Source organism: Microtus oregoni, unplaced genomic scaffold, assembly GCF_018167655.1.
Source record: "Microtus oregoni isolate MIOR12 unplaced genomic scaffold, Mior012 000002F_ref0000024, whole genome shotgun sequence".
Lineage (NCBI taxonomy): Eukaryota > Metazoa > Chordata > Mammalia > Rodentia > Cricetidae > Microtus > Microtus oregoni.
The window spans coordinates 25,530,985-25,547,076 of record NW_024543061.1 but is presented as its reverse complement, the minus strand read 5'-3'; the positions used below and the strand labels follow the sequence as shown (position 1 = coordinate 25,547,076).

The window sequence follows — 16,092 nt, the reverse complement described above, 5'->3', positions numbered from 1 at the left end:
ATTCCCTCCATATCTATTCAATATAGTACTTGTAGTTCTAGCTAGAGCAATAAGACAACAAAAGGAGATCAAGGGGATACAAATCAGAATAGAAGAGGTCAAACTTTCACTATTTGCAGATGATATGATAATATATATGCCCCCAAAAGATTCTTCTAGGGAATTCCTACAGCTGATAAACACCTTCAATAATGTAGCAGGATAAAAGTTTAACTCAAAAGAATCAGTAGCCCTCTCATATACAGATGATAAAAGGGCAGAAATCAGAGAAACATCAGCCTTCACAATAGCCACAAACAACATAACATATCTTGAGTTAACTCTAACCAAATAAGTGAAAGACCTGTATGACAAGAACTTTAAATCTTTGAAGAAAGAAATTGAAGACACCAGAAAATGGAAAGATCTCCCATTCTCCTGAATAGGTAGTATGAACACTGTAAAAATGGCAATCTTACCAAAAGCAACCTGTATATTCAATGCAATCCCATCAAAATTCCAGCACAATTCTTAACAGACTTTGAAAGAACAACACTCAACTTCATATGAAAAAAACAAAAAACTCAAGATAGCCAAAACAATCTTGTACAATAAAGAAACTTCCAAAAGCATTACCAGCCCTGACTTTAAGCTCTACTACATAGCGACAGTAAAGAAAACGCTTGGTATTGGCACAAAAACAGACAGTTGGACCAAAGGAATTGAATCAAAGACCCTGATATTAGGCCACACACCTATAAACACCTGATTTTTTTTATAAAGAAGCTAAAGTTATAAAATGGAAAGAAGACAGCATCTTCAACAAATGGTGCTGGCATAACTGGAGGTCAACATGTAGAAGAATGCAAACAGATCCATATCTATCCCCACGCACCAAACTCAAGTCCAAATGAGTCAAAAGACCTCAACATAAATCCAGCCATACTAAAGCTCATAGAACAGAAAGTGGGAAGAAGTCTTGAATGCATTGGCAGAGAAGACCACTTCCTAAATATAATACCAGTAGCACAGGCACTGAGATCAACAATAAATGGGATCTCCTGAAACTGACACATTTCTGTAAGGCAAAAGACACACAGCTAACAAGACAAAATGGCAGCCCATAGAATAGGAAAATTTTTTTCATTAACCCCACAACTGACAGAGAACTGATCTCCAAAATATAAAAATAACTCATGACACGAGACATCAAAATATCAAAAAATCCAATTAAAAATGGAGTACTGTTGTAGGAGGCCACTTGTTCATTCCCAGCTGCCCAGACTCGAAATAATCGCATGGAAACTCTATTATTTAAGTCACTGCTTGGCCCATTAGCTCTAGCTTCTTATTGGCTAACTCTAACATCTAAATTTAACCTATTTCTATTAATCTGTTTATCGACACATGGCTGTGGCTTACTGTCAAAATTTTAGCATATCTGTCTCTGGCAACAGCTCCAAGCCTTCTCCGTAAACTCTGCCTTCTTCCTACCAGCATTCAATTTAATTTTCCCCACCTAGCTCTTCTCTTTTGCCCTATCACAGGCCAGGACAGTTTCTTTATTAACCAATGGTATTCACATCTTACAGAGGGAAATCCGACATCAGAATACAGATCTAAATAAAGAATTCTCAAAAGAAGAATCTCAACTGGCCAAACAGTACTTAAGGAATTGCTCAACATCTTTAGCCATCAGGGAAATGCAAAACAAAGCAACTCTGAGATACCATCTTACACCTGTCAGAATGGTTAAGATCAAAAACACTAAAGAAAGCTTATGTTGAAGAAGATGGAGAGTAAGAGGAACATTCCTCCATTGCTGGTGGGAGTGCAAATTTGTACAGCTGCTTTAAAAATCAGTATGGCCATTTCTCAAAAAAATTGGGAGTCAATCGACCTCAAGAGCCAGCAATACTACTCAGGCATATATCCAACGGATGCACATTCATACATACCATAAGGACATTTGCTAAACTATGTTCATAGCAGCATTATATGTAATAACCAGAATCTGGAAATAACCTAGATGCCCCTCAATTAAAGAATGGATAAAGAAAATGTGGTATATTTATACAATGAAGTAATACTCAGAAATAAAAAAACAATGGCATCTTTTAAATTTGGAAGCAAATGGATGAAACTAGAAAAAAAAATCATCCTGGGTGAGGTAACCCAGACAAACATGGTACATACTCATTCATAAGTGGGTATTAGACACAAAGCAAAGAATAACCAGTCTATAATCCACAATCCCAGAGGAGCCAGGAAACAAGAAGGACTCTAAGAAAGACATACATGGATCCCCCTGGGCAATATCTCCTGAGTATACTGGGAGCGTGGGGGTAGGGAAAAAGAAAAGGAGAGTGGGGAAGGAGGAAGGGGAGCCGGGAGGAGAACATGGAGGATCAGGAAGGTCAAATTGGGGAAAGAACAGAGAGAAAGAGCAAGGAAAGAGATATCTTGATAGAGGGAGCCATTACAGGGTTAAAGAGAAATATGGCACAAGGGTGACCCCAGTTGAGAATCTAAGCAATAGTGGAGAGGGTGCATTAACTGCCCTTCCCTTGTAATCACATTAATGACTACCTTAACTGTCATCATAGAACCTACATCCAGTAACTGATGGAAGCAGATGCAGAGATCCATGCCTAAGCACTGGGCTGAGCTCCTGGAGTCCAGTCGTAGAGAGGAAGGAGAGATAATATGATAATATGAGCAAAGGGGTCACACACAGAAAGACCTGACCTGAGCTAGTGGGAGCTCACTGACTCCAGACTGAGAGCTGGGGAACCTGCATAGGACAGAATTAGGTCCTCTGAATATGGGTGACAGTTGTGTGGCTTGGGCAGTTGGTAAGGCCACTAGCAGTAGAACCAGTATTTATCCCTAGTACATAAACTGGTTTTTTTGAAGCCCATTCCCTATGAAGGGATACCTTGCTCAATCTAGATACAGGGTGGAGGGCCTTGGCCCTGCCTCAAGTGATGTGACAGACTTTGTTGATTCCCCATGGGAGACCTCACCCTCTTTAAGAAGTAGATGGGGGTGGGATGGATGGAAGGTAGGGGAATAGCAGGAGGGGAAGGAGAGGGAACTGGGATTGGTGTGTAAAATAAGATTGTTTTGACAGCCTACAGATTGGGAAATGATCTTCACCAACCCCATATCAGACAGAGGTCTGATCTCCAAAATATACAAACAACTCAAGAAATTGGTCATCAAAAGAACAAAATTTAAAAAATGGAGTACAGACCTAAACAAAGAACTCTCAACAGATGAATCTAAAATAGCTAAAAGACACTTAAGGAAATGTTCAACATCCTTAGTCATCAAAGAAATGCAAATCAAAACAACTCTGAGATTCTATCTTACACCTGTAAGAATGGTCAAGATCAAAAACACTAATGACAACTTATGCTGGAGAGGTTGTGGGGTAAAGGGATCACTCCTGCATTGCTGGTACAGCCCCTTTGGATATCAGTATGGTGATTTCTCAGAAAATTAGGAAACAACTTTCCTCAAGACCCAGCAATACCACTTTTGGGTATATATCCAAAGAATGCTCAATCATCCTACAAGGACATGTGTTCAACCATGTTCATAGCAGCATTGTTTGTCAAAGCCAGAACCTGGAAACAACCTAAATGCCCCTCAACCAAAGAATGGATAAGGAAAATGTGGTACATTTACACGATGGAGTACTACACAGCAGAAAACAATAATGACATCTTGAAATTTGCGGGCAAATGGATGGATCTAGAAAATATCATATTAAGTGAAGTAACCCAGATCCAGAAAGACAATTATCATATGTAAGCCTTCATAAGTGGTTTTTAAACATAAAGCAAAGAAAACCAGTCTACAAATCACAATCCCAGAGAACCTAGAAAACAATAAGGACCCTAGAAGAAACATATATGGATCTAATCTACATGGGAAGTAGAAAAGACAAGATCTCCTGAGTAAATTGGGAGCATGGGGACCTTGGGAGAGGATTGAAGAAAAGGAGAGAGGCAGGGGGTGGGGGGAGGGCAACAGAGGAAAATGTATATAGCTCAATAAAAAAGTAAGATTGTTTTAAAAATAAAAAATAATGTATATTATCATCAGTATTTTAAATAGATAAGAATTCATATCCCACTGATAAGGAAGTGTACTGTTAGCAAATACATAAGAAATTTAATAGACAAAATTATATAAGACTCTTAAATTATAGACTAATATGTACTAAGAAATAAAACAAAATAACTTATGTATTAAGAAAAAAACGGGGCTGGAGAGATGGCTCAGAGGTTAAGAGCACTAGCTGCTCTTCCAAAGGTCCTGAGTTCAATTCCCAGCAACCACATGGTGGCTCACAACCATCTGTAATGAGGTCTGATGCCCTCTTCTGGCATCATGAAGGCAGAATGTTGTATACAAAATGAATAAATAAATCTTTAAAAAAAAAAAGAAAAAACTGTGTAGCTAAACAAACTGTGATACATCCATGTACTAAAGGACCAATAAACTAGTATAAATATGTTGATTGAAAAATGTTTTTTTAAAGAAATAGCTCTAACTAACACTTCTCAGCCTTGCCTGGATCAACAACAGCACTGGTCCCTTTAGTTCTATGTCTGGTTCATCTATCTTATACCTCAGAACAATGTGCTAAATAAATTTTTGGAGCAGAGAGATGATCTTGGAGCTTGATCTATCTTTTCCATAAATATTTCCTGGATGGTATACTAATTTAAAAACCAACAAACCTTATAAGTACAATGACAACATTTGTAAAGTATACATGTAAGCCAGACATGTTAGCTCTCACCTGTAATCACAGCACTTGAGAGGCTGAAGCAGGAGGTTCACCATGAGTTCAAGGCCTGGACTAGGCAAATAGTTACAGGCCAGACCTTGTCTTCCCCCCAACAAAAAAATAGCATAAGTATGTATAAATGCATGATTTATTAATAAATAGGTATAAATATCCATCAGCAAATGGAAGTCATAGACACAAAAGTTCAAAGCAATAACTAGGAAAAAACATACAAAAGTGAGAATCATAGTTTTTTTCGTTAGATAGCAAAATATTCATGATCGTTTTCTTTTCAGGCTTTAAAATTCCCTAATTCTGACATTTCCCCTATCTGTCTAGGAGAGGAAAACTCATTCCTTCCATAGATGAAACAAACATATAGGTCTAATTTGGACATGGTTTCATCACAGCAGACACACTCTTCTTGCCTCAACACGGTTGTCCCATAAACACCTAGACTAGAAACTACTTTATTTCCTTTAATGTCTTCTCTCATAAGTTTCAAGAATCAAACTCTTAGTCCAAGCAAATAGAGTAGTTTATTCCCCCTAAACTTAGAAATAAAAGTACAAATACATACAAATCTGAAATAATCATTTTCATTAAAATTTTAGACTCTTAACACATTACAATTTTGCATGATTTAGTATACACAGAATAGCAATGACACAACTAGGTACGAAGAGCTATGTGTAATAAAATGTAGTTCCTCTAAAGAAAAACTTTAGAATGAGTAAAAAGCCAGAAATTGAGTCACAAAGATAAATACATTCTGAGGCTTACTTCTATTTTGGAGTTCTGTTTACAGAATGAGAAGAATCTAGCCATGCAGCCTGCAGACATGCAACCCATGCTGAAAACATCAGCTCTGTCAAATAGAACCACATTTTTCAAGGCAAATTAATAAAAAACTCAATGATTTCTGGCAACAAAGAACAGTACCTATTTCCCCATTGTCCCTTTTCCCCTGGCAGGACAGAACAGTAAAATTATTCAAATTTAGAGTATTTGAAAAACAATGGTAGCCAAATAAATATTTAACACTCATCAAAAGAAAAAAAAACATGTATAGAGTCCATGGAAATCCCATTCAAGATTTGGACATTACTTTTATCAGCATCTATATTATTACAACTGAATGTAGAGGGCTAGAAAGGTGGCTTAGCAGTTAGGAGTGCTTACTCTTCTTGCAGAGGACCCATGTTTTGTTCCCAGCCCCCATACAGCAGTTAACAACTATCTGTAACTCCAGTTCTAAGGGATTCAATGCATCTTCTGACCTCAACTGTCTCTTCAAACCTTTGTAAGTGCCTGCATGCACATCCTGCACATATATGCACTTAAGCACATACACATAAAATTAAATAAATAAAGTTTAAAAAACTGAATGCAGGCTGTGGCCGGCTCAGCTGTGGCCGGCTCAGTTAGTCAGCAATGCTGCACTGGCATAAGGATTTGAGTTTGGATCCCCACACCATAGAAAAAAACAGGTATGGTGGATACGCCTATACCCCAGTTCCATGCGATACAGGCAGGTGGATCCCTGAAGTTCACTGGCAGACCTATCTAAAAAATAAAGATGAAGAGTGATCAAATAAAAAACCCAACATCAAATTCTGGCCACCACAGGCACTTATATAAACCTGCATACACAACTACACACCCACACTGACAAGTACATATACCACATATATTGTATAATGTAATATATACAATTATAATAAGATAATACAAATAAAATTTTTTTTAAAAAAAACTGGGTCTTAAAGCTCTTGCAAAGGACCCAAGTTTGTATCCCAGCACCTATATCAAGCAGCTCACAACTGCCTATAATTCCAGTTCCAGGGGAAATGACACCATCTTCTGAACTCTGGGGATTCCTGTACTCAAATGCATAATGAACATATACACATACACATATAATCAAAAAATTATTTCTAAAAAAAAAAATCTTTTTTTTGGGGGGGGGGGCGATTTTCAAGACAGGGTTTCTCCGTAGCTTTTGATTCCTGTCCTGGATCTAGCTCTTGTAGACCAGACTGGCCTCGAACTCACAGAGATCCGCCTGTCTCTGCCTCCCGAGTGCTGGGATTAAAGGCGTGCACCACCACCGCCCAGCAAGGAAACATAAAACCCAATAATATAATCACTATTTACAACTCAAAAAAAAAAAATACCAGTCCTTCAGCCATGAAATACCACTTTATAAACAAGTAGATCTTGGTTAATACCCAAAACAACTGTTTTCAGTCATTGAACAGCAGTCAGCTGATAACTGAACTCCAAAAAAAGAGAACAACCTGAAGGTAATCTCTCCATCGTGGACAGTCAGAACACCCTCACAGAGCCTGAAGATGTGCTGACTTAAGGCATCATATACTAGGTCAAAAAGGAGGGAGGGGGGAGGGAAGGAGGGAGGGAGGGAGGGAGGGAGGGAGGGAGGGAGGGAGGGGAAATCTGCATAGGCTTTCCTGCTTATCATTACACCAGGGTATGTGAGGTGAAGAAAAGGGGAGAGAAGGGATAGAGGAAAGTTCGGGGGGGGGGGTAGACTAACAGTGAGTTATAAGATAAACATTTTGTGCTGCTGGGGTTATACATAGGAAGTGGTCTCCTGTGCCCATGTGTTGTACAGAACTTCCCATTTTCTCTTCTATCAGGTTCAGTGTGTTCGGACTGATATTAAGGTCTTTAATCCATTTGGACTTGAGTTTTGTGCATGGTGATAGATATGGATCTATCTTCATTCTTCTACAGGTTGACATCCAGTTTTGCCAGCACCATTTGTTGAAGATGCTTTCTTTCTTCCATTGTATACTTTTAGCTCCTTTATCGAAAATCAGGTGTTCATATGTTTGTGGGTTAATGTCAGGGTCTTCTATTTGATTCCATTGGTCGACTTCTCTGTTTTTATGCCAATACCAAGCTGTTTTTAATACTGTAGCTCTGTAATAGAGTTTGAAGTCAGGGATGGTAATGCCTCCAGATGATCCTTTATTGTATAAGATTGTTCTGGCTATCCTGGGTTTTTTTGTTTTTCCATATAAAGTTGATTATTGTCTTTTCCAGATCTGTGAAGAATTTTGATGGGAGTTTGATGGGGATTGCATTGAATCTATAGATTGCTTTTGGTAGAATTGCCATTTTTACTATGTTGATCCTCCCAATCCAAGAGCAGGGGAGATCCTTCCATTTTCTGGTGTCCGCTTCAATTTCTTTCTTCAAAGACTTATAGTTCTTGTCAAATAGATCTTTCACTTCCTTGGTCAGAGTTACCCAAAGATATTTTATGCTGTTTTGTGGCTATTGTGAAAGGTGATGCTTCTCTGATTTCCCTCTCTGTTTACTTATCCTTAGTGTATAGGAAGGCAACTGATTTTTTTGGAGTTGATCTGATATCCTATCACATTACTAAAGGTGTTTATCAGCTGTAGGAGTTCTTTGGTAGAGTTTTGGGGGTCGCTTATGTATACTATCATATCATCTGCAAATAACGAAAGTTTAACTTCTTCCTTTCCAATACGAATCCCCTTGATCCCCTTATGTTGTCTTATTGCTATTGCTAGAACTTCAAGCACTATATTGAAGAGATATGGAGAGAGTGGACATCCTTGTCGTGTTCCTGATTTTAGAGGGATGGCTTTGAGTTTTTCTCCGTTTAATTTAATGTTAGCTGTCAGCTTGCTGTAAATAACTTTTATTATATTTAGGTTTGACCCTTGTATCCCTAGTCTCTCCAAGACCTTTATCATAAAGGGGTGCTGAATTTTGTCGAATGCTTTTTCAGCATCTAATGAAATGATCATATGATTTTTTTTCTTTCAGTTTATTTATATGGTGGATTACATTGATAGATTTGCGTATGTTGAACCAGCCCTGCATCTCTGGGATGAAGCCTACTTGATCATAATGGATAATTTTTCTAATGTGTTCTTGGATTCGGTTTGCCAGTATTTTGTTGAGAATTTTTGTGTCAATATTCATGAGTGAGATAGGCCTGTAATTCTCTTTCTTGGTTGGGTCTTTGTGTGGTTTTGGTATCAGGGTAACTGTAGCTTCATAAAAGGAATTTGGCAATGACTCTTCTGTTTCTATATTGTGAAATACATTAAGGAGAATAGATATTAGCTCTTTTTGGAAGTTCTGGTAGAAGTCTGCAATGAAACCATCTGGTCCTGGGCTTTTTTTGGAAGGGAGATTTTTGATAACCGTTTGTAGTTCTTCGTGACTAACAGGTCTATTTAGATCGTTCACCTGGTCTTGGTTTAGCTTTGGTATATGGTACTTATCTAAAAAAAAAAATGTTCATTTCTTTCGTATTTTCCAGTTTTGTGGCATACAGGCTTGTGTAGTAAGATCTAATGATTCTCTGAATTTCCTCTGTGTCTGTGGTTATGTCCCCCTTTTCATTTCTGATCTTATTTATTTGCGTGTTCTCTCTCTGTTGTTTAATTAGTTTGGATAGGGGTTTGTCGATCTTGTTGATTTTCTCCAAGAACCAACTTTTTGTTTCATTGATTCTTTGTACTGTTTTCTGTGTTTCTATTTTGTTGATTTCCGCCCTCAGTTTGATTATTTCCAGTCTTCTGTGGGCGTGTCTGCTTCTTTTTTTTCTAAGGCTTTCAGGTGTGCTGTTAAGTCCCCGACGTATGCTTTCTCCTTTTTCTTTAAGTGGGCACTTAGTGCTATGAACTTTCCTCTTAGCACTGCTTTCATCGTGTCCCATAGGTTTGAGTATGTTGTCTCTTTATTTTGATTAAATTCAAGGAAGATTTTAATTTCTTTCTTAAATTGAGAAGATCTTCACCAACCCCGCAACTGACAAAGGTCTGATCTCCAAAATATATAAAGAACTCAAGTAACCAGACCGTAAAAATCTAATCAACCCAATTATAAAATGGGGCACTGAGCTGAACAGAGAATTCTCAACAGAAGAAGTTCAAATGGCCAAAAGACACTTAAGGTCATGCTCAACTTCCTTAGCGATCAGGGAAATGCAAATCAAGACAACTTTAAGATACCATCTTACACCTGTCAGAATGGCTAAAATAAAAAACATCAATGATAGCCTTTGCTGGAGAGGTTGTGGAGAAAGGGGTACACTCATCCATTGCTGGTGGGAATGCAAACTTGTGCAACCACTTTGGAAAGCAGTGTGGCGGTTTCTCAGGAAATTCGGGATCAACCTACCCCTGGACCCAGCAATACCACTCTTGGGAATATACCCAAGAGAGGCCTTATCATACAACAAAAGTATATGCTCTACTATGTTCATAGCAGCATTGTTTGTAATAGCCAGAACCTGGAAACAACCTAGATGCCCTTCAATGGAAGAATGGATGAAGAAAGTATGGAATGTATACATATTAGAGTACTACTCAGCAGTAAAAAACAAGGACTTCTTTAATTTTGCATACAAATGGATGGAAATAGAAAACACTATCCTGAGTGAGGTAAGCCAGACCCAAAAAGAGGAACATGGGATGTACTCACTCATATTTGGTTTCTAGCCATAAACAAAGGACATTGAGCCTATAATTAATGATCCTAGAGAAGCTAAATAAGGAGAACACAAAGAAAAACATATAGGCATCCTCCTGAATATTAACCTTCATCAGGCGATGAAAGGAGACGGAGACCCAATTTGGAGCACCGGACAGAAATCTCAAGGTCCAAATCAGGAGCAGAAGGAGAGAGAGTACAAGCATGGAACTCAGGACCGCGAGGGGTACACCCACACTGAGACAATGGGGATGTACTATCGGGAACACACCAAGGCCAGCTGGCCTGGGTCTGAAAAAACCTGGGATAAAATCAGACTAGCTGACATAGCGGACAATGAGGACTACTGAGAACTCAAGAACAATGGCAATGGGTTTTTGATCCTACTGCACGTACTGGCTTTGTGGGAGCCTAGGCAGTTTGGATGCTCACCTTACTAGACTTGGATGGAGGTGGGTGGTCCTGGGACTTCCCACAGGGCAGGGAACCCTGATAGCCTACGGGCTAACAAGGTAGGGGAACTTGATTGGGGGAGGGGGAGGGAAATGGTAGGTGGTGGCCTGGAATGACAGAAATCTTTAATAAATAAAAAATTGGAAAAAAAAATAAGATAAACACTTCAGGGAGGTCAGAAACGGCAGAGAACTCCCCTAAACCCAAACAGCCGAATGGCAAGGTACACAGGCACAACTGTGCCTACCAGACCAGATTAAATACTCTGTAAAGTTGACTGCCCTTGGCCTAGCAGATTTGGTTTTTGTTGTTAGTGTAGGACAATATCTCACTATGCATCCCGAGCTGACCTAGAACTCACTATAAAGACAAGACTGGCCTCAAACTCAGAGATCTACCTGCCTCAGCTTCCTGAGTGCTGGGATTTCAGGCATGAGCTTATCATGGCTGGCCATAGCAGAGTTTTAAAATGGGGTCTGCAAACTACTACGTCTCAAAATAAAGCCCAGAACTCAAAAAAAAAAAAGAGGCAAAGTTCCCCAGACTCCAGATATTCATCAACATAATAATGTCAATTATCCAGTCAAAAAAATATTTTTGACCTATAACCAGAAAAACAAAATTAGTTCAAAAGACGATTCAAAAGTGGCAGAATAGCAAATGCATGCAAATAGCAATTAGATCCCTGTGTATGTGCTTAAAGGGAAACACAAAGGTGTGAGAAGAAGGAAGCATCAAAAACCAAAGGAGGGCTATGGCCTCTGCACTTCAGGGTGCTTTTCTAGGCTGCACAGACCTCCTGCATTACATCCCCAGCAACAGGATCCAAACATAGTGATAAACAGCATTCGAGAGGAAAAGGTCGAGGTTCTGAGGAAGTTCAAGGTCATCCTCAGTCACACATAAGTTCAAGGACAGCTTGGAAATCATAGTGAGACTCTGTCTTTTTTTAAAAAAAAATGCTTTTTTTTTATTTAATTTCTTATTGTGTATATGTAGATATGGTAGAAGTGAGTACCACAGTGCATGAAGGTCAAGGGAACACTGAGGCATCAGTTCTCTACTTCCACCTTTACATGAATTCTAGGTATGGAACTCATGTCATCAGATATGCAACAAGCATTCTACATACTGAGTCATCTCTCCACACCACCCAAAAAATGTTTTTTTTTTATTCAGGAGATAAACAAGATAACATTTTCCACTGGAATGTTTATAACTAGAAGACAGGCAATAATACACACTGGGGCTAAAGGGCTGGCTCAGAATTTAAGAGCACTTGCTGCTCTTTCAGAGGGACCAGGTTCAACTCCCAACAACCATAAATTAGCTCAAAACCATCTTTAACTCCAGTCCCAGTGGATCCAAAGCTTTCCATGTGGTTCACAAACACACATGTAGGAAAAATACTCATATGTATAAAATAATAAAATAAATAAATTTAATAAATCTGAAAGTTTTAAATAATAATAAGCATTATCATGTGATGATGTTAGGTAGATTAAAACGATGCAGCTGCTTTGAGTAGTGAAGCAGTTTCACTAAACAGTAGAACACTGAACTATAGCAAGACCTAGCAATTCCATTCAGAGGTATATTCCCAAGAGAATTTAGGGAGTTTAAGACCATGTAAAAACTTACAAGTAGCTATATAGCTTTATTCATCGTAACTTAAAGTGAAAATAACCCAAACGTTTGTCTAATAATGACAAAACAAAATGCAGTCCATCCACACAGTGGAAAAGCACCCCATAAAAAAGAGTGAAGTACTGATTCACACGAAGGCATAGCTGACTCCTGAAAACACTGTAAGAGAGAGAATCAGATGTAGAAGACCGCATACTGTGTGCCCCCTTTATACGAGGTATTCACAATATGCAAACATACAGATATAAAGTAAAGTAGTGGCTGCTCAGTCTAAGGGAAGGAAAAACGGGATCAAGGTTTATTTGAGGTGACTGACATGTTCTACAGTCAGGAAGTGAAGATAGTGACAGCCTTGCAAATACTCTAAAACAACACTAAGTTGTACTCATAAAATGGTGACTACAAAAAACAATTATCTAATATTTAAATTATTTAATTTTTATTTTATTTTACATATTTATTTTAAATAAATTTAAATTTAAAATAAATTTTTAAAATAAATTTAATTTTTTTAATAAATAAAGAATTTACAGCTATTATCACACTAACCCAAAAAAGAGATGGCAATGAATTCAGGTCTATATAAAGAAAAAAGAGTGCCAGAATCACTTAAAATATATAAAGGAAGATTTTTTTCATTTTACTTTTAAAATATTTTAATTTAAAAGTTTGTAGCAAAAATGCAAGTGTATTATAGGCACTATGCCATATTCTGAAATAAGAGCAATGACAACAATAACACCAAGGAAGTGAGGTTAAGCAGAGATATAGGTTTAAATTTTTAATTGACAAGCAATAATTACATATAAGCATGGGGTACAGTGAGATAATTTCATGTATACAACAGATAATGATTTAATCTATAAAACATTTCCATTTAAATATGCATTACTATTAAAAGAACTTTGCAGGGGCTGGAGAGATGGCTCAGAGGTTAAGAGCATTGCCTGCTCTTCCAAAGGTCCTGAGTTCAATTCCCAGCAACCACATGGTGGCTCAGAGCCATCTGTAATGGGGTCTGCTGCCCTCTTCTGGCCTGCAGGCATACACGCAGGATATTGTATACATAATAAATAAACAAACAAACAAATAAATAAATAAATGAACTTTGCATAATGTATGGTTTGCCATAATTTTTTCAAGATTCACTATGAGTTAAAAAGGATTATTATAAGCTTAGAAGCAATCATTTTAAAGAAATAAAGAGGTATGGATTTAAGGCATTAGTGAATACACGATAGAATCCAAATATCTAGTGAACTGATTGAGACGAAAGGAGATACAGAGAGAAAGAACAAGGAACAGTGAAGACAAATGGAAAATAAGGTAGACTGAAAATCATATACAGATATACTGTATATGATAAGTATATACATAAACTGATAAGTCTATCAGTCATAAAAGATCTAAGGATCTCAACTAAAAAACAGATTGTCCCTTTAAAAAAAATAGCGAGATCAAGCCATGCATGGTAACATACACTGACAATCTCTTATCTCCAAAACATAAAAAAAAAAAGAAGACAAAAAACAATAATAAGCCTATACCCCTCAAACCTAATGAGGTTATAGAAGTCAAGGAAAGACTGAGGACAGCTCAAGGGGCAAGTAGGGAGTTCAGAGAGCACTTGTTGCTCTCACAAAGGACCTACATTCAGCCTCCAGCATCCCCATCAGACAACACACAAATGCCTTAACTCCAGCTCCAGAGAATCCAATGCCTTTTTCTGGTCTCTGTGAACACCCTCACGCACATAGCAAACACACGGAAACGCACACACATACACATAAATAAATAAGAAAACAAATCTCTTTTAACTGTTCAACTTAAAAAAAAAATCTTACCTTTTGGTTTTCATCTGGTCCCTCAGTTTGCTGTACATCTCTAGGACTTGAAAGAGAAAACAGATCACACAGGTATCATTTAAGCAAAATAACTAACTCAGGTAAAGGAAATACATCAAGAATCCTACTCCACTCCCAGTTTCTCACCTGGAAGGCACAGCATTAACTTATCAACAGTTGCAGAAATATTCCTCTGTTGTAGTCTACACTGCTTCAGCTCTTCCATTGCTATTACCAGCTTGACAAAAGGGGAAAAATAGAATTATGTCAAGAACTATAAAAAGAAAAAAAAGTTTTCAGTTACATGTCCTACTCTGCATGCAATGCATCCAAGAATGTCAGTTTCCTAGTAAAACCTACAATGCAAGCTAAGGAACTGTCTTCTTCAATCAGTGAAACATTCCTACTTTCTCCCCACCCTGCACACATGTCTAAAAAGGGCTATGTAAAATAAACCTTAAAGAGCCTTAAAGTACAAAGGCCATCCAGAAAAAAAAAATCTTCCCATTGTCTCCAAACCCTATACAAACTCCATGATTTACATTTCTAGGCAGTCCTTCTAATCCTCAACTAGGTCCCGATTTTAACAAGCAAGTTCCATAATTAGAAGATATGGCTTTTGTACACGATTCAGTTTACTGAAGATCAATTTATTATCTTCTCATAATCATCTCACAATGTAACAAACTATTTCTGTAGAATATGGACTATGTGAAATGAAAAAAAAATCTACCTATTTACAGAATCCATCTCACACACACACACACACACACATACACGCACACACACACACACACACACACACACACACACATTATCTCCTTAGATATGTGAAAAGAATAAAGAGAAGGAAGGTGGATGACCCAAAACAGGAATGTACTTCAGGTCAGAAAAGGTTGACTTTGTGCTCAGATTTGTTTTGATTATTAACATAAATTTCAGATCATCTGTTCTTTTTTCCCCCATCAGTAAAATAGTGGAATTAACAGACTTGGATTTGGAACAAATAAATAAATGGAAGTAAATAAAAGTACAAATTGGAAAGTTTAAATAAGTTTATCCATTAATAGAATAAATGATTCGTTTTTAAAGAAATATTTGTTGAGCACTCATTTTACAACAGCTGCTGTTTAGAGACAGAAGAGATGCAATAATGAATAAAATAAGTAAAATTCCCTAATGATATAGAACTAATTCTAATGGGGGGAGACAAACAAAAACTACATAAGTAAAAAATGTAAACCAAAAATAGGATAGTACAGTGGAGAAAAACAGAATGAGACAAAACAAAAAGAATGCAGAGAATGAGGCTGAGACTGCAATTTCCAATAAGTCCACAAGCCTATAACCACAGGACTCCAGAGACTGAGGCAGGAGGATCATTTTAAGTTCAAGGTTAGCCTACATTAAAGAGTGAGTTCGAGGCTAGCCTGGGCAACATAGTAATAATACCCGGTTTCAAAAAAGATACAGATTTTTAGAATATTATCAGACATGAAATAAATAAAATAATTATAACAAAAAAGGAAGAAAGAGAGAGAAAAAGAGAGTGAGACAGAACGAAAGAAGGAAGGAAGAAGAGAGAGACAGAGACAGAGAGAGCAGAGAGAAAGAGAGTAATACAAACCAGGTATGGTGGCTTATGCCAGTAATCTCAACATTGGGAAAGTGGAGGTAGAAGGATCAGTTCAAAGAAAGTTTAAATTACATGAAATCCTTACTGAAAAAAAGAAAGAACTATAAGAGAAAAGGACGAAGGCAGGTGATGATGCAAGAGGAACATTCCAAGAGACATGGCAGACTACGCAAGGATTTCTTTTAACACAGCCAAGGGAGGTTGCATCTTATTTCATTGCACCCTGT

General features: G+C 37.6%; 1 protein-coding gene across 3 annotated transcripts in view; it reads right to left on the bottom strand.

Moving 5' to 3' along the window:
* Exoc6b (exocyst complex component 6B) overlaps positions 1 to 16,092 on the bottom strand; it is a 477,853-nt gene that overhangs the window by 402,277 nt on the left and 59,484 nt on the right. For all 3 annotated transcript variants that reach the window (XM_041645429.1, XM_041645442.1, XM_041645435.1), the window contains exons 4-5: positions 14,377 to 14,467; positions 14,230 to 14,275 (exon numbers count right to left, since the gene is read on the bottom strand). In XM_041645429.1, coding sequence (XP_041501363.1) covers positions 14,230 to 14,275; positions 14,377 to 14,467 — 137 coding nt within the window. The remainder of the gene's footprint in view (positions 1 to 14,229; positions 14,276 to 14,376; positions 14,468 to 16,092) is intronic.